General features: G+C 40.6%; 1 protein-coding gene across 4 annotated transcripts; it reads right to left on the reverse strand.

The window, feature by feature from the left end:
* Positions 1-538: 538 nt before the first annotated feature.
* Positions 539-21761, reverse strand: lhpp (phospholysine phosphohistidine inorganic pyrophosphate phosphatase). 4 transcript variants are annotated; one of them, XR_269457.4, is made up of 8 exons: positions 21589-21761; positions 21273-21460; positions 20593-20746; positions 20425-20488; positions 20247-20339; positions 18230-18321; positions 7180-7322; positions 6932-7059 (listed from the first exon to the last, which is right to left on the reverse strand). XR_269457.4 is itself a non-coding variant. In XM_003441780.5 (7 exons), the coding sequence occupies exons 1-7, from the start codon at positions 21738-21740 to the stop codon at positions 1811-1813; spliced, it is 840 nt and encodes a 279-aa protein (XP_003441828.1). In that variant the 5' UTR covers positions 21741-21761; the 3' UTR covers positions 539-1810. The 4 variants fall into 4 exon arrangements, 3 of the variants coding, with proteins under 3 accessions (XP_003441828.1, XP_025765458.1, XP_005471459.1); XM_003441780.5 differs by lacking the exons at positions 6932-7059; positions 7180-7322 and adding an exon at positions 539-1907; XM_025909673.1 differs by having other exon boundaries at positions 7015-7322.
* Between the last annotated feature and the right edge of the window lie 26 nt (positions 21762-21787).

Raw genomic sequence — 21787 nt, forward strand, 5'->3', positions numbered from 1 at the left:
GTCACCTCTATTATCTGAAAGCAATCTTGCTGTGCAGCGACAGGAAAAGAATCAATGTACTGCACCCCATTAGGAATACAGTATATCGCTGTTTACCAATCCAGACAGCCACGATAGGTAAACTGTTGCTAATTTGTAACTTATGTCAAACGGGTGGAGGTGAGGTTAACAATCATCCAGCTCTGGGTCATGTGTGTGTTTGTGTTTAAAACCTAGTGATGGTGAACCTGCCAAAAGGGGTGTGTGTGTGTGTGTGTGTTGTGGCCTAGATCCCTCAGATACTTCACTTCCCTTAACTGGAAAATAACCTAGTTAAAGCCAAGTGAATTCATTCGAGAGTATTCAAATGCATGTTTAATAGTTCAATATGAGTCCAGCAGGCAGTAACATAATGGACAAAACACAGGGTCAAACAATGTGCAGGCTGTTAGAAAACCGGGTACCAGCTGCTAGTGCTTTTCTGTGTACAATAACATTTATTCCTGAATTGCAAATAGGAGTGGTACAACCAGTCCAGCCGCAGTTTCATACTCCTTCATAACATTTCATTACCTCTGAATGCCCAGGCATATTCAAGCTTGTGTCTGCTAATGGTGAAATAAACCATTAGCACCTTTTTTGCAGGCACTGGTTGAGAGACCTCAATATATCACTTGAAAATGAGCTTTTTTTTCTTGTCGAATTTATTTGGTACACTGGAACCTTGGGGGCAACGATTGAGAATCATTTGTTTTACGCTCCATTTCCAAAGATCTCAACGATCCAGCTGTGACACTGAAGCCCAATAACCAATCTTTTTTTTTTTTTGGTCACAGTCATTTTATTTATCCTCGGTGTAGATAGCGTGTGTAATGAGTGGCTTTTGATAGAGTAGCTATGACAGGACTGTCCCCAGTAAAAGGCAGCTTAAAGTCAAGTAAATAAAGATAAGCAGCTGAAGATCTGCGGTTCTTCAATCTGATGATGGAGTGTCAGTTTCATTTTTGTTTACACTGAGAGAAACATGAGCCCAAGCATCAGCATAATTTATCGCATTCAGCAGTGGTTGCATTTATCATCTCTCAGACCAGCTCACTTCCCATTTCCAGCGATTTGTTATTGTAAAACAAAAGCCTCTCCGATATGAATTCCAGTTAAAACCTGAGCCAAGGCTGAATTTTCCCAAGTGCTTTAAAACCTTGAGCTTTTCTCTGACAATGAAATTTCCAAACTGATGGAAATTCCACACATTTTCACACAGACTCGAAAATTATCTTTATTTATAACAATCAAAGAAAAAAATCAAATAGCTTTGCTAACAACCATTTCCTGCTGCTCTGTACGGGTTGTGCACGTTTTCTGTTTTCATCACATGACACACAACAATTACTCTGCGTTAAAGTGCAGCAAATGTTTAGTGCAAATTGTGAGTACAGTAGCTCTTCGGAGAATCTGACTGTGGGAACTTGAACGCTGCATTTCTCTCGCCTTTTAACTGTCAGTCAGCAGCTGGTTACGGCAGACTCATGTCATCTTGAGGTATCTTATCTATGCCGATCATGTACTGACAAATACACAGTGCAGCTCAAGCATGCTCAACACTATCGCTTGCAGATGGGATAATTGTTCTGCAAACTTCATTCCAGTTTGTGTCACACTTTGCAGAGCAACAGATGGGAGTCTTTCCCATGTGTGACAATACAGTTGGCTGTTAAGAGTTTATAGAGGCCATGGGCTGGTTAATTTAACTTCCATAACAAAGAAAACTTTCAGAAGCTACTTTTTAATGCTACTGCTAATTAGCTAGAGTTCAGTGTTCACTGCCTGGTATTCAGTGCCCCCTCTGACTGAGGATCATGTCCACCGCCTGGGCCAGGTTGTCTACAGTGCCGTCAGCCGTCACCGTCGGGTGCCTCTCATCAATGGGCCTGAGGGAGGAGAAGCAAATGCACAGGTTTGAGGACTTGTATCGCAGGAAGAAGGAAATCTTGAGCACAAAAGAAATGGTAAACAAGGACTAGCAGTTTGACACAGTCAAATGGATTAACAACGCTGAATGAATTATGTGGGGGGAAAAAAACAAAACAAAAACCCCAACGAAACACAATTGAAACGAAAAAGAAAGTTTGTTATCAAAACTGTCATCCTGTGTGGTAACTCTGGTTCTGTTAAGAGCTTGTTTAACAGCACTGTATTTTTAGTTCTTTTGGCTACTCCCCCTTTTTTTGGGGGGGAGCGGGGGTACAGCGTATCATCTGCCTCAATCTCACCCTTTCCCAAGCATACCTGCCCTCTGAATGTCTTTCACTACATCCAGAGTACATCCACAGTCATCATCCTTTGCCCAACATATCAGTTGATTTGAAGGTATCTCAGGGTAACTGTGGCTCCATAACCACACCTTTCTATCATATCTGCAGGCTACTACACCACAATTATAGTGCTGTTTTGTATCAAGGAGGTTAGGATCAAATCGTAATATACTGTTAATATGTGAGGCTGTAAGAAAACACATTTCTTCCACACATGGTAACAGACTGATTTCTCCAAACTTGCTGTTCAGCTGTGCTACTCTCGTGGCTCTGTGGCCCCTTGACTAAATTGACCTCAAATTTTTGTTAAGACATTTAGAGGCACCAGTGCAAGAGAGACTTGCAGTATTCCCCTCACATTCTCACAGCTTAATCGTTACTCTGCATTTAGGACAAATTAGCAAATGAACTAATGCTAAGGTGCTGAAAATGGTTTACCTGCCTCAGACTTGTGTTGTCTTGTTAGTTTTGTTCTACATTTGTAATTGGATGGATTGCACAGAAAGGGTTATTGTACTCACAGCACGCACATAGAAATGATGTTTTACATGTTTACCCACATAAAGTACCCTACATCAAAAGGTCACAGGCGAATGCCCAAAATTACCCTATACCATAATCCTGTTTCCACACGATTTCCTAAATTGTGGGAAAGCTGTGGACTTGGTCAAGACGGGCAAGGCTGTAGCCTCCACACTGCCTGCTGCCATTGTTCGGATCAAGGCCCAGTGATGGATGCAGATTTGGTTGTTTAATCAGCTGGTAGTGGAAATGTAATCCATTTGGTGTGGCACTAGGCCCAAGCTGACATGGAGGACCCCCTTTCCACCCAATTCCATCAAAAGACAGAGACGCCCCTTCATTCATCTGCAGAACTGCCCTGGAGTCCTGCTCATTTATGGAGTGGTGCCTATAGACCCCCCCCCCTTGACCAGGCTCTGTGTGCTGCCTCTGTTCCCCAGTCACGGCTTGGAACTCCAGATGGGGACTCTTTGTCAGGCCCTGGGTGTGAGGCACACACCGCCATTAATCCTGACTTCTGAAAGCTTACAGAGCACCATGGCAAATATTTGTGAGCCGCCCAAGTGTAGCGACAGAAAGAAGAGGCCTGTGGTGGTGGAAATAGGGGAAGAGGTGCTGAATGCCGAAGCCACGCTGAATATGGCAAAGCAGTGCCATGTGTTTACGCATGTCTGTCAGCTGCCAGTGCTTGGGTTATGTGAGCTGGTCCACTAATGGTTGGGGTTTTATGTCTCCTGTGCTGGATTACTCCCGCACCCTTTTCTGCCCGAGGACTGATTGAGTTCACACACGCATGCACGCACAGGCATGAACGCACAAGCAACATAGGTCACATGGCTCTTATGTTTCAAGAAGTGAAGCCAAAAGTATCAACCTCACTGTCTTTTCAACCCGATGCTTCTTTAAATCTCTCCCCGACTCCATCTTTTAGATAGGCATGCATAGATGCATGCATGCATGCGTGTGTGTGTATTCATTTTGCTGCCTTCCTCCCATTCCCATGAATAATGAAGAAGTAACCAGGTCAATGTGACCATGCAAAATTCAGCACAATACAGCTAGTGTTACCGGTGAGGTAATCTGCGGCTTGCTGTCCTTCAGGTCAATGCAATATCAATACACGTGAATAGATAGGTTTGGTCCCTGAGCCTGACTGACATTGCAGAGCCATCACGTAGGGATGAGGTCAGCTATGAGGCAGGAGGTGGGGAGCAGCCAAGGGTTTAGTACAACACAGCTGCCCCTACGCTGAAAGAGCAAACTGCCTCATCAGACGGTTAGTAAATGATCACACGATTTGGGCTGCAAGTGGTGCAAGAAAAAAAAAGATTAAAAAATCCAAAAGGAGCAGTGAGCTTGGCTAGTGGTGAACAAGCACGGCAGCCGATTTGACAAAAACGATTTTGACAGCTGATTAACATTCAAGCAAATCATCAATCAAGATGTCAAACACTTGCAGGCTCCAAATGTTCTTTTGTGACAGCTGAAAACTTGAATATCTTTGGTTTTAGACAGCTAAAGACCTCACGTTGGGCTCTAGGAAGATTAAATGCCGATCAAAAAGGAAAAGTGAGCTTTAAAGTCGGGTTCACTAATGCTGTCGATCCTTTAAAGCTATGAATGCCCCATGTGATTCTTGCAGGTTGTCACAGGACTTGCTTCCAAAATAACAAATCACCAATTATATCAGTCGACAAGTCATCCCAAAGTTTGTTCCATGTGCTTAAAAAAAAAATAAAGAAAAAAACAAGACAGGTACATCTCTAATCCCCCTACAGCAAAAACAAGAAAAAGAACAAGAAAAAAAAAAACACAAGACAGCTGATTAAAGTTGCCTTAGCTCAACACACCATGGGTATCAAGTATATACTGGATAGGAAATATGAGGAGTATAATGCCTTAGTGTGTCATATGATATATACAGTATAAAACATGACACTTAGCACTATTAAAAACACCTTTTTTGCAGGCACTGGTTGTTCCTTCGTGAAAAGAAAGTAGATAATGACTCATGTAGTGAGTGCATTTGTTTGTGAAAGTCTGCTGTGAGTCAGAGACATACAGAGACGAGGTAAGATACAGAAATAAAAAAAAGGACTCTTGTTTAACCTGAGGAGAAGAGGGCGGCTTCACCTTTGTTTTGTTTCGTTTAGATGCATTCAGCTGACTCCTGAGGTAACTGACCGCAGGGTGAGGGAGCATGAAAACGCTCTCGCCGGTTAATGCTTAACTCGCCTCGTGCACAGAGGGAAGCAAAACCGTCACATATACCCGATTTCGATTTATACTTGTCTCTGCACCTCTGCTGAGCAGGCATTTTGCTTGACACAATACTGACAAAACAACAACAACAAAAAAAATCAGGTTAGCAGTGCACAACTCTCAGTGATGTTTTGGTGTTACATCCTGAGCAACTCAAGCTAGAAATATCTGGGTTTCCTGCAATTTGACTGTAGGACAAAAGGCAATTTTGAAGCTTTGATCTAACTTTTAATGGGTGCTATTAATGGTGTAGTCAAAGTACCATAAACTAGTATAAAATCACCCAAACTGCCTACATGAAAAATGGCTCCTATTAGACAGAAATTAGCATTTGTTAGCAATGAAAGAGGCTGGCTAATCAGTGTAGGCTTTAAAAGTAGTACCGTTTAACTTCGGCAGGTTCTTCTGATCAGTGTGTTTGCTTACTCTTCAGTAGGAACATGGGTGTGACAAATTCAGCCAAATATTTCAATATTTCAGCCACGTTGCACACTTTATGACTTGGCTTTCTGAGTCATCATGAGAATTTTCCCAGCTGGAAATCTGTCACAAAAAGTCACAACTCTAAAGAGGCCTGAAGTTTCCAAGAAAGTGTACTGAAAGTCATAAAAGCATTTGAAAACAAACCCACAGTAAGAAACAGGAATAACCAGTAAAAGCTTACCTATAGAGACACCACATAGCAAATAACTCAATGAAATGACATAGTTATCACACTGTTATAACACTGCGCCTCAAATAAATAGGAGATACAGCGTATCATTGTAGGCTTTGTGTAAAGTGAGTTGCCACCTAGCAACACAGTGAAGATAACACTGAAAGTAAAGAGTCACTCTGCAAGTGAAAGGTGGAAAAACAGTCAACCCAGGTCAGTGTGTTGTTTTCATTGCCAGACTACTGAAGGCAGCAGGAGCTGAAACGCAGCTTTTTTTCCACTATAAAGATGATGATATTAAGCATAACCTGAGGGAGATCACGTCTTGATGACATTCATAGCCTTTATGTTGAGCCAAGCCGTGTGGGTGACATAAGATGCAGGCACATGACAAAGCTCTCTACTCTCACCCCGGGGACAGGGAGAAAAGGTGTGCAGCTGCTCGTGTTTCCTGCTGCACGGTGCCGCTTTAGCAGCGTCGGCCTGGAGGGTGAAAATGTGATCAGTTAGACTGACTCTGCTGTAAATAAAATGCCACAAGACCGAGTGAAGATGTCGCGGGGATTGTCGACACCAGCGATGCTACAGCCTGCTTTTATTACAATCCGCTCCGAGCTTCACTTTTCCTATCTTTCTGTTCTCTTTTACCTGATATGTACAAAGCACAGATAACATTCTTGAAATAATACAGCTGCACCTTCTTAGGAAAAACAGCCCAACTGAACAGAGGAAACCACCATGTTATGTGCATGTTATGGCAACAGAAGTGACAGATGCTAACTTGAAGCCTTCACATCCTCTGCCGAGTTTGTGGCAGTGCAGCGACCGTTATCACTTCACTTTACAAAAGGCTGCATAATGTTGAATCATGATCAGCAAACAGCTGCAGCATGGTTTTCACACTTTACGCAGATTAACGGTTCTTTCCAATCGAGCTGGACACAAAAGGGGATTCCCTGGTTGCGGCGCAAAGAGCCACTTTATTATTTTTTTCCATCCTGTGGCTGTACGAAAACCTCCCGTGAGTACGAGTGATGACTGTGAGCGTGTGTGAGAGAGAATCCTGATCTGCTGAAAACCACCCGCTGGAAACTTTCTGTCTTTCACAATAACAAAAACATCCAATGCTACGTGAACAGGATGCAAAGCATAAAAGTTTTTATTTCCTCAACAGCCTACTATGTCACTTTGGTGTGACATTCATCGCTATGAAATGTAAAAATGAAGTCATATTGCACACCGTGTGGATGAGGAAGAAGAATTTAATGAATTACAAAAGGTTTTGCAGCTGTGGTTTAGGTGCTAGTTTGTGGAGTCATCTTAGGTAATCTGGTGGGAGCAGAGGGGGGAAAAAAAATATATAAATTTTTAGCTTTTAAGAAGCCATTACCTTCTTCAACATTTAACAGCTGTCCTTGTCAATGTTGTGCTCAATATGCAAAGCCTTACGTGACCCAGATCTAACCACACTCTTTTCATCTGTGTGCTGTTATTATTAGCAGCACTGCTGATGACTTGCTGAATCGTCTTTTTTGTGCGTATATCTCAGGGCGCATGGGTGTTATGTTAGCTCTGAGGTACTGCTGAGTCACCTGCATCAGATAAAGAAAATGCAAGTACAACCATGCATACCAGCTCGCTAAAACAAATCATTACAAACAAATGGTTACAGCAGAATCCAGGCAAAGGCCCAAATCCCTCTAGCCAAGCAGCTTGTCAATTGGTAATTGCAAGAGGGATTGGTTCCCCATTGAAACGGCTACGGGTCTGTGTTCATGTATTTAAGAGGCAGTGCCATGTTTCAGCCTGCCATCTGTGGGCTACAACTCGCTCTACTCTCCCACTCTCGCTCATTTCCTCTTCTCTTTCTCACGGGTGGAAAAGTACTGTTGAAGGAGCTCAGTGACTGAGGCCTGCTTGGTTCCTTTGTCTTACCGTGGGAGTCTGGTCTCACTGTGAAAAAAAGCTCAGGTTAATTATTAATATCTCATTGACTTATAACGCACAGCAGGCTTTAAAAGAGCCTGCAGGCAGGGGGAAGCTAACACCCAAGGGTGGCGGGGCATGGTAGGCGAGGCTTCTATAACCTCTTTGTGCAGCTACTGCCACTTCAATCTATGACCTCGATTCAATATATGGCACACTATCAGGTGGTTGGATTACACATTACTACGATACGAAAAACAAAAATGAAACAAGCTTTTGAGATTTTGTTGAAGACGAGTCTCACTTTGCCTTTCAATTGTTCAGTTCAGCTTTGTTACTTCTTAGATTTATGACTAGGTAATTGATCATAGGGCTCTCTTATCTGTCACATAAGACAGGACAGCAAACTCAGGATCCCATGTAAATGATTTAAACTCTGTATTTAACTGTATAACAAACAGTAAGACTGTTAGGTTTAAAAAAGGGGGGTTCCAGCAACCTGGAAACCACCTAACAGCTTTTTACACATACATTTAAAGTTGTTGACGTTTTAAAAAAAATTGACATGATGCTTTTCTGACAGATTGTAGGTGAATGTAGGCTCCTCTAGCTTGTATGTAGAAATGTCCTTGGTCAAGACACTGAACCTTGAGCCTCCCAACGCTTTTATTGGAGTGAGATTGTGTGAATGTCAGAATAGAATTTTAAAAAGTGCTTTATGAATGTGTGTGTAATTGGGGGTAATGATGCTTGTAGTAAAAACACTTTGAATGCTAAATCAGACTGGAAAAGGGTATGCATAGTTTTTATATACCCATCATGGTCATAAACATAGTAATTTGGGGTTTTTAAATTATTCATTTGAACTCTTCTTCTTCCATAGTGAAATTGTCACCCAGTCTACAATGGGACATCTTTGACTTTGAAAGAAAGTTTGAATTTATTTTGGATTTTCTCTAATCGACACAGGTTCAAACATATGCATACGCTCAGGTGGTGCTGAAGGTTCTACAAGGTCTTTTAATTTGATGCTGCTGCCATGAAATAAAACTTTTATGGTGGTTTTAAGACTTGTTTTATGCATTTAGATGCATAATTGCTAAAAGTACGTGCTAGGTGGTTGCTAAGCAACGAGATGGAATCAAAATATGTGATATAGATAAGAACCTTGACAGACTTAAGATGTAGCTCTGTGCCAAGTTTGGTTGCTCAACTCCTGATTGTGTAAGTTTAGTTGGTAGAGAAAGAAACAAATACAAAAGATTTTGCGATAGCCAAAGTATAGCTACACAAGTCTGTATCTTACCAAGTATGGAGTGTCTGGAAACACTGTACTATGCTAAATTAGCATTTATTTTTTGGAGCAAGTGTGCTTGCATCAATTCAGATCCACAATTTTGTACAAATATTTTACAATAACAGTTTCAGTTGGCATCATGATTGGCTGTTTTTGATTGCGCGCTACAATTGGAAAATTGAAAAGGACTGACCACAGTAGTGAAAAACTGGAATGATAAATAAAGCAGTTACAATTTAGCCCCACCCACTCGGCATTTGGCGTGGCCCATGGCATGATGGGTCTCAAGTAGCTGTTAGCACAAGCAAGAACTAACAAGCGAGACTCTTTATTTTCAGTGGAATACTCTCTCAAAACTGCAAAGATATAGATGTTAACAGTAGAAACAGAGCTCAAGAAGAAGAAAAAAAACAAACAAGGCCACGTCTGAAGAGTGGGAATGCTGGCTGGATGAGGAAATCACTTCCAGAATTGAGTTTGTTTACATCCCCTACAAAATTCCACAATTTCAACCCATGGAAATGGGACGGAAACATAAATTATACTCCAAGTTAATTAGCATCACTGCATGGAATCCAGTCGACACATTTATGGTAAAGAGAGCTTAAGGGAACACGGTTTCTGTTATAGAACCCTATGACTTATTTTAATTGCTTTCATTCTGTGGCAATGAAGAGGACGAAATGGAAATGAACACCCATTTCTAGAAACATGCAGCAAAAGAAATCCAACTAATAAAACACAGCTTTCATGTGTTATCTGTTAAATAGAAGGGAAATCCAACAGTGGAAATAGGAACCTTATGCAACACACATTTATCCCAGTTTACCATGCATCCTGCCAAGGCCCTGCTGCTGACTGACAAAAGAGATGCTGAGAGCTGTTAATGGCTGGTCAGACAACACTGTGCTTATCTGTATGCTTATGATGACACATAATGTCAAAATTACTTTCCTATTTAGCATTATGCCTTATTCTGTCAGTCTAATAAGAAATGAACACACAGATTTATATATAACCCATTCTGTACAGTGAGGTTTATACATTTCTACATAAAGCTAACAGGTCAGAACGTGCCAGCTTTGGTTCCTCTGAACATCTGGGCGGACTTGGACACAAAAGAGGGCCCCTGTGGATTTAGCTTTAGCTCAAAGGCCACGTTGTGCACATGTCATGCGTCCCTTTGCTGGTGTAAAGAGTCAGTGTTTTTGTGGTGCACAGATAAACAGACCTAAATGACACATTTAGAAACACTGTAGCTGACAAATTCACAGCCCACAGCCTCAGTGGAGAGGAGTGCACTTAGATAACTTCACTTCCTTCCCACACAGACAAAACTAATGTGCTAAGAGTGGTTAAGAGGACAGGGTGTGGGACTGAGCTGTTACACGAGACACCATAAAGTGCCTGCACTCTTTTCTACAAAGCAAAATGCTGCACAGATCAAGACAACGCAAAGCGAAAATGTGACTCAAGCGTAACCTGCTCAGGCAAGACTACACATTAAATTCAGTTTAGTGTGCTCGAAGGAGAGAATTAAAGGCATTATCTTAGGTAAACTGTCTAGGTAAAAGGAAGGCCTTGCAGTAGTACATGAAACCATGACCATTATCATATGTCCTGATCTATACGTCCTGAGGAGGACTGAAAGCTAAGCTAAGCTGAAATACATAATGTATCTTGGAGCCATCCCAGAAATGACCACAAGGTAAAAGCTAACTGGCACCAACAGTCCAGTAAAATTCAATTTCAACATCATGCCAATATAGATTTAAAAGCAAATATTTTCAGTCAAACTGCCAGATCTGATCACCATATGGAGGAGGTCCAACTTAAATTTGGATCACTTCATTTTTATTAGACAGCCATTCAAATACAGGCAAATGATTTATGAGGAATAGTGCCAGGTTACAGCTTGTGGCCTCTTAGGGAGTGGGGATACAATTAACCTGCCCTAAATATGCTAGTAATATTGGGGTTATTATACTAATTCTGTCCACTTTATTATATTAAGCTGACAGCAAACATTTTTCTACTTGAAAAGCTTTCTCTTGTGTTTGCTGAGGCTGATTGGCCATACGCTTTCTTAATGAGCTGTCTTTCCTTTCATTCACTGCACTCACAATGGCTTTATTTTCAAGACTTCATTACAGGTTTCACTGGAAATCTGCTCAGGATATCCACACTAATCACAGGTTATGTGCCACTCAGAGAGAGCCAGTTCAGTCTGGGCTGGGAAGGTTTCTCTGGACTGGTCTGCTGGGGGACAACTGTACAATGTATTGTAGTCTGCTAAGCTGTTAATATCCTTTGGTGCTTGCTCACAGATTAATTGTACCATCACTTTTGGATTAAGCCAAATACTTTTTCTAATCTCAGAGTTGTTGCTTCTGATCATACTAGCAGTTAAAATCATAGTTTGGAATATTTGCATACTAACCCATCTGATGAGAACTGCATGTCCTCAGGGACAGTACTCATTGCACAATGTTGCATGTGTGTTTTTTTGCAAGCTCATAGAAGCTTCATTGACAACATCCATGTTCATGAAATATGAAACAGACATAAGGTATACAAGCCATGATCATTACCAGTTCTTCGACATATTCTTGTCTGTCAAAGAGCATTTTCAAAAAGAAACAATGGCCAAAAGAAAAGCCAAACTGTTAGCTTTTCTTCTAGTTATCTCACGCCAGATCATTACTACACTATCATGTTTCACTCAGTTCTCATGAATCTCAGTTTACCTAAGCGTCAACTGTAATATCCGCCTAGTAGCCTTAAATTCAAAGAATCTGACAGTTACAGAACGTCCCAGTCGGAGAAAGTTGCTACATAAGGATAACAGAAAACACCTGTCCTTCAGCATTTTTGGCCTGAATTAAAATAAAGACTAAATACAACTGCGAAATTATTGCTTTAATTTGAGTAGATTTTACAACAATATTGAAAGAACTGCTTGTAAGACATAATACCATACACAGTGCCTGTGGGTACAACACAAGCAGGTTTTCTTTGAAATTGTTTCCTAGGTGAGGTATGTGAACACTAGTTCACGCGGAAAGGAGCTAGCACACAGCTCAGAGTTCCCACAGTGTGTCCCTAGGTGACTGGGCACATGAAAAGGCTATTATTGAGGCTCATAAAGCCAAAAATAAATACATTTTAAAAATCAGCCGAGCGATATCAAAGATAAACCTAGTAAATGACACATGACCTGGGAGACCAAGACTGCACAGAGAGTCAAGAGTGTTCTCTGGCATGCTTTCGCATGAAGAATAAAGTTCATGGCACCCCTTTTCACCTTAAGATGCCTTTCAAACATGCTGGTGGTGACTCTGTTGTGGGTGGGGGAACATACAGCTTTCGTTGCACTTGCTGATAGACAGGAGTACGCTTTTACACCCTCGTATACTCTATATATTCAAAAGGCAACATCCGCCACACACTTCTTCTATATTGATGCAAACCAACAGCTAACTAAAAGAGGCTACTCTGTTGTCTCTATTATTTTTTTATTAAAAAGCCACAAAAAAAGTGGAAAAATGTCATTCTAAATGTTTTGTGAAACATTTTCATTAATTGTCTTTGACTCTTTCTACTATGCTTGCAAAAACTGCAGAAAAGCTGTGCTTCTGTCTAAATATTTATGGACATGATTGTACCTGGTGTGACCATAAAGCCAGGAGTGGAGATATTTCTGGAATGATCTGTGGAATATCAAACGCTGGAACAACATGGGGTTTTCCTGTTCTTTACAGTGTGCCAATATGGGCCATGAATGCAGCATTGAACTAATGAACCGTTCTTTCTTTAGCATGTTCTTTTGTAAACATGCAAACGTCAGCATGTTTGTTTTAGTAAATACAGTAGAGCATGGGCTTGGTGCAAGCCATAAAATTACTGTAGGGACACTAATCTATGTATGGTAAGCACATGGCCACCAACCCAACCCCGCTATGCTTTTTTCCTGTTGCGTCCCTCGTTGACGGCCACAGACAGAAAGGGCATGAACCAGGGTGCGGTTTCAGCAAACTATTTCATAGTTTGTATCATCAGGGACTAGTTCCCTCTTGAGAGCTTCAATCTGGCTCAGCCTGCTTGTTTCCACACATTCCCATTAGCAGCCAAGCGTTAGCCGCAGAGAGACTTTCACAGTGTAAACCACTCTGACGATGGTTGCTGCTGTGTGAAAATGTTTGCTGTGTGCTCTTTGCCAGATTCCAACTGGAATCCACTATGGGCTTCCTCCAACTCACTGGCGCCCATTCAAAACACCTATCAAAGCTGTGCCGGTATCCTACTCTTTGCTGCACAGCTTTCTCCCCGGCACAAGCACACACGCCAGCGCTGAGGGTGTATGCACGCGCACATGGGGAAACGGCAGTAGCAATTAAACTGGTTTACCGCTGCTGCATGCAGAAACAGCATGATGTGAACCTGCTTTTATGAAGCTTCAAAGCTTCCCAGTTCTGCGCTGATGCAGTTCCTTGAAGATAAGAGAACAGAAACAAAGAACACACGATCGGTCACAGGCACAGGCTGCTGTAGATCACTATTGAAAAAGGTAACATACGCTTAAAAGAGGAAAACAAGGGCATCATACTCATAACCTTACTGCTCAGTAACATTTTTTTTTTATTACAACGCCAAGCTGACAACTTGTTTGTTTTTTTTGTACTTCCACAAAATAATTACCAAAAAAACCCCAACACAATGACCCACCACTCATTCACTAATATTGCTTTTATAATAAAGTGGCCCTTTATGCTCACTTCCATCATGTTTCATAATTAAAGGTAATCCTTATTATTTTTTTATGCAGCTCTTAGGTCATCACCTGTCTCCATAAAACCACTTCACCTGCCTTAAAGCTATTTTTCTTTTGATTGGCTGCCCCTCATAAACAAGGATATCAGCCTATGCTGTTCTCAGTTACATACACAGACCTTTAATTTAAGACTTTGTCTAGGTTTAATATAAGCATACACTATTGTAACAGTGCATACAGATAATAAAGGCTTCATATGGCCACTTTATAGTCATTCGAACCATTATTAAAGAAGCAAAATGGTTGGGACAAACCTGCCGGGAACACTGCAGTTGTGACACTTTACTTTAGGTCGCTGTTCTGGTTTCTATGCGTAAAGAAAATTCCCTGTTTCAGTTCAGCTTCGCTGCTTGTGTCAATCCTGTTTACTCCCGCGGCAGATAAATGTTTCCTCCGAAATACCGAATGGCAGACAAACAAATTGAGTGCCTAGCTGGTGATGAGTGTAACACTTAGCAGCCAAGGACCCAGACACCAGCTCTCTGAAGAAGTGTTGCTTTTGCATAGACTTGCGATTATCAGCTGGCCATAAACATTACTCCAAATGAATGCTAAAGCTGCTTCATGTTAGCTGGCAAGTGTTTCCTAACAAGTTAATAAGGTGATAATTAGTCAATATCAGGTTTACAGCTTGAATCCATGTGACTATGAAATCCATTAGCTTTAATACCAAATGCTGCATATAATTGGCCCATTTCACTAGGAAAATGTGTTTTTTTTAAGTACAATTATGCATAATTGTCCAATCAATTATTGTCACAATCTGCATTTCAGGCCAACAAGAGCTTTTTCCTACACACAGCAGAGCTTTATCTGAAAAATAATTTAATTTGTGTTTTTAAAATTACATCTGAAACCTAACCAACTACTGATTACTGATTTTCAATAGCATAAACAGCAGTTATGGATAAAGTGTAATATGGACAGTATTCAGTAACCACTGAAATTTCATACACAGCTATAATGTTCTGACTGCCATTAAGCATGTAACTAGAGAAGTAAAAGAGTGAGTGGGGTTTGGAGCAGAGCTCAGTGTCTGTGGATTGTTCCCATGCAGCTGATTAACATCAGCAGTCAGATCTCTATACTCTCAGTGTAATTTCCACCCACTTTTCAGTGGTAGGCCCCTCTTTGCAAACCTGGTCTACATTAAAGAGCAAAGGGTTCTCTGGCTCCCTTGAGGTGCATTAACTTTCACTCGTTATATACAAGAACAAGGGAAATTTGACTGCTAGCAGAACTGCCAATTACAGATGCCCTTATGTTGTGCCTATAGCTCACCAACTAGTCCAGTAAAGTCACTTTGCTAGGTCCACTTTTGGATTTAATCAAAATGAGCCACATATATAAGAAAATACATCTTATTTAACAGTAAAGTGAGCACTTAAGTGCACATAAAACCCTCTTATCGTATAGGATTACTATAACATGTATCCATTTAGTTCTATTTGATACTTTAAAAAAACTACAGACTTTAGCTTTTAACACATTAAAGGTCAAAGACACACATATAGCTTCAGAATGAGCGAGGTACAATTTTGACTCTTCATTCCTGAAGCAACAAAAACAAAACAAAACCGGCTTGTGAACCAACTTCAGAGGATGTAAAACTTTAGAGAGGATTTTTTAAAAGTAGACACTCAAAAAAACAAAAGAAAAGAAAAAAAAGCTTAAAGTTGTCCAGAGCTATGAGTATGTGAAGTGAAAAGCATTTTCACACAAGCTGATACGATTTGATTTGTATCTTTTTCCCTTCCTGTCTTGTCACCGAGTCTGGGGTATTTGAATCCGTAATTTCTCCGAGCGTGATGGGAACTGGAGGCCTGCGCAGCATCTGGTTGACTTGGAAACAGCTGTGTTTTCACAGTTATGACTGAGGGTTTATAGCCGCTCAAAGCGAGCCTGGGTTCACCGGGCCCGTTTAGCTAAACAATGTTAAATCTCACAGCTCCCCCCACTACTCAAATTCCCACTGAAACACTGTTAATGTCAAAGTTACTCCTCTTCTTCTCAGAGAACGTGTAAAGTCAGCAAGTCTGGGCGCGCCGAGTTCTGGGTTATTATTAGGTTTCCCATGTTTAATAAACAAAGACAGTTCGCTTTAGGTGTCATAAATGAACAGCCTTTATACTCTGTTCCTAGTTGTGGGCAAAAGAATACACAAATACTGTGAGGCTCTTCTGTTATTACTGTTTCACACCCACATGATGTGCTGTTCAGAGCTGCGATTGCAGCAATACATTCGAAACACAGATGATTTCTTAATCATTCATAATAACAGTTTTGGTTTCCTTTGAGTCATTATATTGCTCTGCTCATCTCTCCCCAGATAAACCCCTTTGATAATAATAATAGTAATAAATCCACAGCTGATAAACAGCATGTCAAGGAACCCAACACTGGTTTCACACATGTTCCTCTGCTAGTCTATAACCAGATGCTTTCTCCACAAAACATGGTTAGGCAGTGATATAATTTAATCCGTTTTATCCTGTTTAGTTGAATTGACACTGTTCAGAGTGTCAGCACACTGGGGCTCAACTGAGCTGCTGGGAGTAGACTATGAAGTCACACAAACCAGATGAATTCATGTGCTTACTCCACTGAGACTCTACAGTAGAAAAAGTTCAGCCCACTTGGCTTCTAAGCTCAACACGCATACCGCCACAGAGATGTGCAGGTCTGTCTCTCTCTCTCTGAACGAATGACTGCCCAGACAGAGGGCAGCTTTTATAATGAGTGACCGTGCTCTTAGCTAAGGATTAACGCTGAGTGATGCTCAAGCAGATTACTCAGCGTTCTCTGGTCACATGACCGCAACCTGCATGCCAGTCTACGTTGGCAGGGCAGGTCATAAAGAAGGGCACTCGTCAGATTGATGCCTGGTTTGCAGGCAATTTAAATATTTCCATTACAGGCTAATCGCCTTTTAGTATTACAAAATAGTCTTATTCTGTTGCATGCATCTGACAGCCACAGTTGCTAGCTATCCATCTTTACATAAGAGTTACTCACGTTAAGACAAAGGTAAACATTAAAAGCCCACAATTATGTTTGTAGCAATTATTTTACTTTGGAAAAAACCTGCATAAGCTGCAAGAGTAAGGTAGAAAAAAAAAAAAAAAAAAAGCATATAAAGGCTAAAGCATCTATATTACTTACCAGAACTGCAGACATACTAAAATTATAGTAAACAGCACATATGGCATAATGTAGTTCTATACCAGCATCCTCGCTTACACGCAGCAACTTTTCTCTTTTCTTCAAACTGTAAGTACCACATGGTTCCAAAATAATCAACCATATATTTCTGTAATTACACCATAAGGAAGGCGCCCCAGTACTCTCCAGATTTGGGACTATAAATCCTTTGGTGACTACGACCTTGCGGGCAACGAGCATCTACATGTGGAGAGAATAAAGCTTTTTCTGGCAGATTCTCAATCAAATAAACAAATCTGGAAGATTGAAGAATATGGTTCCTGACACACAGGAAGCCTGTTCATTACAAAGGAAACATTGCACCACAAATCTGGTGTAATGGTGCCCCCTTGTGGACAAACTAAGTAACACTCACAGAGACTTTGCTAGTACTGGGTTGAACCCCGTTTTGCCTTGAGAACTGCCTTGATTGGTTGTGGCATAGATAAAACAAGGTGCTGGAAACATTGCTCAGAGATTTTTGTCTGTGAATTGTGGCCTTAGGTTCATTTTCTTAGCTTATAAGAGTGGCAGCCAGTGTGGTCTTCTGCTGCTGTAGTCAATCAAGGTTTGACGTGTTGTGCATTCAGAGATGCTCCTCTGTATACCTTCGTTGTAATTAGTGGTTATTAAATTAACTTAACTTAACTTCCGATCGGCTTCAGCAGTCTCGCCACTGACCTCTGATATCAACAAGGTACTTTTCACCCTGCTGCCTGTAATTATCACTGGATATTTACTCTTTTTAGGGCCTGTAAACTGCATACTTGCTTGCGTGGGAAAATCCCATTGGATCAGCAGTTTCTGACCAGCCTGTCTCACAACAACATCCACGGCACGATCAAAGTGACTTAAACTGCCTGTCTTCCCCATTCTCATGCTCAAATTCAACCTTAATAGGTCGTCTTGACCATATCTTCATGCCTAAAATACACCGATTTGCTGCTATGTGATTAAATGATTAGATATTTGTTAACAAGCAGCTTACGCACCATCTGTGAAACAAAAAATAAAATAAAATAAAATGAAATGAAGAGTAGCAGCAACATGGCCGATGACAATATTTCCTTCTATTATTTTTATCTCTAAAAAACATATAATTAAACAGATATGTAAAATAGATAGTAAGAATATGGATTATTCAGGACAGAACATACTGACTGTAACCATTAGATAAAACAGTTACCCCACATAGACAAATCACAGTTCACACAGCATATTTGTAGATTTAGGATAACACTGACCTGTACTTGCCAGTCCGCACCTGTACACCTTTCATTCCACAATGTTGGGCCCCACCTACATCATTTAAAAGATCGTCTCCAATCATCAGCACCTGAACGTGAGAAAGGAGAAGAAAGAGAAAACAGCAGTTCCTCAATCCGTGCAAGTGATGGCACAATACTTGACCCTTTGTGGTTAACCAACTTTATCACTTGTTAATACCACTACAGTATGTTTTTGAACATTTGGATACACTACAGATCATTACTGCACCGAGCTGCCAGAAGTTACTCTCTGGTGTCCTTGCTTCCTTACTAAGCTTCATTAGCACTTGGGCAGATCAGTTTCATCCAGGCCTCCATTCTACTCATGTTTCCTCTCAAAAACTGCTTAGTCGTCATCCCCACTGACTCAGGTGACCAACCTTTTGCACCACTGCCTACTAAAGAAGCCACAAAGGGGGATGAGGACAAAAACAAAGGAGCAACCCATGATGGGCTCTCTACAACACAAGAAAAACAAAAAGGAGACGCATTAAAACAAATATAGTGCACTGGGAGAATGAAAACAAGAATGGTGATTAAGAATTCAACCAGCGTCACTAATTTTAGATAAAATACGACTACTTAAGCTACTCGCGAGATCAAACAGGGGCAGCTTTTTTTCCTCCCCTTCAATGCAAGTGTGTCAAGGGCAAAAAGAGGTGGCCACAGACTCCTAAGAGAACCTAGCGCAGATGTGTTTTAAGAACATCGACAACCTAGACCTGCTTTGCATGCTTAGTGAGGTCAAACCATGGAACTTCTTTACTTTATTAATGAAGCAGAGGCACAAAGAAAGGAGGGGAAGCTGATAAAAGTGGAGTCAGAGCTGGTACAGAGAGTTCCTTGAACACAGGAGGAGTGCAGTATCAAGTGACTGGGCCAAACAGGCCGTTGTTCAGTGATTCTAAGAAGGCATTTCTTAAAGAAACAAAGAAAGAAGAGAATAACAGTGGGTCTCTAAGGGAGCTTTTTAAGTGAGAGACTCGACAAATAAGGACAAGAGCCTGGGTGAGTAAACGAGTGCTCTGGAGAGGATGGCAAAGTTAGCAGCGAATACATCCATGTATCTGAGAAAGAAGGAAAATTACCAGAGTGAAACTTATACTGAGATTATTGAAACTTTCGTTAACATTCTTCTGTCTGTGTGTTGGATTTGCAGTGCATGTGTTCCTCTACATGAAAAAGTAACAAAGAAAACCTGCAGGAATTTTACAATCAAATCAAAAGACCATGTTTATCTGTTAAGATATTATCATTTGTGTTCAAATGCATCAAGTGTTACAAGACTGTCATAATATGATTTACCTGTTAAAGTGTCTTCTTTTGCATTCTTCTCATACAACATAACATATTGCTTATTCTTACAAATACTTTCAGTAATGAAACATATGATATCAGACTTATAAGAAACAAAAGCAGATATAGCTGATATATCGATATAGTTGATTCAAAGTGTTGAAATCATATTTTACAGCTTTTAGTTGAATTTTAAATATGGATAAGATGTTGTTGAAAGCATTGACGCCCATATTTAGGCTGAAAAGACAAAAAAGACCCATCAGAGAGATAGGAAATCTTTAAGAGTGGCTAAATCAACACTCTGGTATTAAAATGAATGAAAAGACTGGAGAGCTCAGCAACACCAAGAGGCCTGAAAGACTGTAGAAAACAAAGTACATGATGACAGGATTATTATTTTTAAAAAAGAAAAAAAAATTAAAGCTGAAAGTTTGCACTTTAGTCACATATAGCTAAATTTACACTCCATTGTGGTAGAGTACAGATGCAAAACTAAAAAAAACATTGTGCCATTGGTTCATAATTTGTTGGAAAAACTGTAACAGGAGTGTCAGAGCACAGAGGAACAAGCTCAACAAAGCAAAGCTGCAAAACAAGAACTACAGGCAGCTGGTCTTTATTGCACAACTGACAGTAAACTTTTCCATCCTAACTTGTACTCTGTGCACATGCAGGGCCATGTATTTCTGCATACCTCATGTGGTTGAAGGCCCATATCATTGAGAACACTCTGGAAGAATGTTGGGGAAGGTTTTCCAATTACTTCTGCCTTTAAATCACAGGCATACTAAAAAGAACAAAAAAGGCAACATTAAAAATAACTTATTTATTTCCACTGAACTCTAAAAAAAATATCGGTGCACCTATTTTACCTCCAAAGCTTTCATGTAAACGCCAACATCTAATTTTAAACCATCCGTCTCCTTGTAGTATCGCCTATGAAGAAAGATTAACATCAATAAATACATTTCATTATATAATGATGTGTTACTTGGAATAAGCAATAGAGTAATGTCGGTTGGCTAGTAATATTTAATTACCCCTGGCCCAGGGAGAAAAGCACCGGCTTTTCCAGGCCTATAAGGACCCTGAAAGCCTCGTTCAAATTCTGATAGGAAAAATTTTCAGCTGCATCTCCTACAATCACACAGTTTGGGTTGGTTTTGTCAACACCGTCAAACTCCGGGAGAAGTCCTGCAGAGAAGGAGCAAAGTCATAAATGGGTTATTGCATCTAAAATCATCAAATTATTAGATAATTTTCAGCTCAACCAACTTTGATTAGTCTGAATATTTTATGATTTAAAATTCGGACACGATGGACATAATGATTATAGTGAAATTTTAGTTTCATAAATCAAATATATATATTATATACTGTATATGGATTCATGCCAGGTATTTGTAAGAATAAGCAATGTCTTATGCTGCAGACGGGGAGACTTTATCAAGTAAATCATATTATAAGACACAAGTCTTGTTTTACTTATGAGACAATTCAATAGCCAAATTAGACGTGGTCCAGCAGAAGGCTCAAGATGATTTGAGATTAAATGACACAGCTTATAATTTAACACCAGAATGTAACAGAAAAAAACCATTTATGCACTCACATATATTATACCAGGGCTTTTAATGTGCATTTATTCTAAGTGCACTCTTAGAACACAATCAACTAAAAAGTGGTCTGAAAACTTTAGATGCTCAAATATGAACCTTACCATCATGCACCAGCAAGTGAGGACGTAAACCTCTTTCTTTGAGAACGGCTATGGCTGCAGGCGCAGGAGGGAAGACTTCAGATACAGAGATGTCAAAGCCCAATCTTCGAAGCTTGGCTACAAACTTCTCTCTGGTGGCCTGGGTCTCATTGGTGCAGAATCGCAGCTGCAGGTCGGATTCCTTGAGCCTTTCAATAGGTCAGGAGGGCACAGTGGGTGGTCACATACATCATTAAGTCTGAGTGACGGACTTTGACAGCTATGCAAACTGAAGACGTAAACCTAAAACAATTTCTACGTGAAAAATTTCACTCACTTTTTCACAGCTTCGATCGAGCCAGGAATGGCAACTCCGTCACCCTCCCCGCTGTCATATAAAACTCCACACAGGTCCAAAATGACACCTTTTAAACTCTTAGCACAGCCCGGCCAGCCAGTGTCAGCCATGACGAAGTGACTAGTGCGCATGCGCGTATTGTAAAGCGGCACGTGGCAAAGCACGTGTGTTGTTTCAT

Source organism: Oreochromis niloticus, linkage group LG8 (assembly GCF_001858045.2).
Source record: "Oreochromis niloticus isolate F11D_XX linkage group LG8, O_niloticus_UMD_NMBU, whole genome shotgun sequence".
NCBI lineage: Eukaryota > Metazoa > Chordata > Actinopteri > Cichliformes > Cichlidae > Oreochromis > Oreochromis niloticus.

Bases quoted from the DNA above. Each gene is read 5' to 3' on its own strand.
- lhpp (XM_003441780.5), bottom strand. From the start codon at position 21,740: ATGCGCACTAGTCACTTCGTCATGGCTGACACTGGCTGGCCGGGCTGT. The intron at 20,747-21,272 runs GTAAGGTTCATA...CCTTCTCTGCAG, and splicing joins TCACTTGCTGGTGCATGATG to GACTTCTCCCGGAGTTTGAC. The intron at 20,340-20,424 runs GTAAAATAGGTG...TGTTCTTTTTAG, and splicing joins TTTACATGAAAGCTTTGGAG to TATGCCTGTGATTTAAAGGC.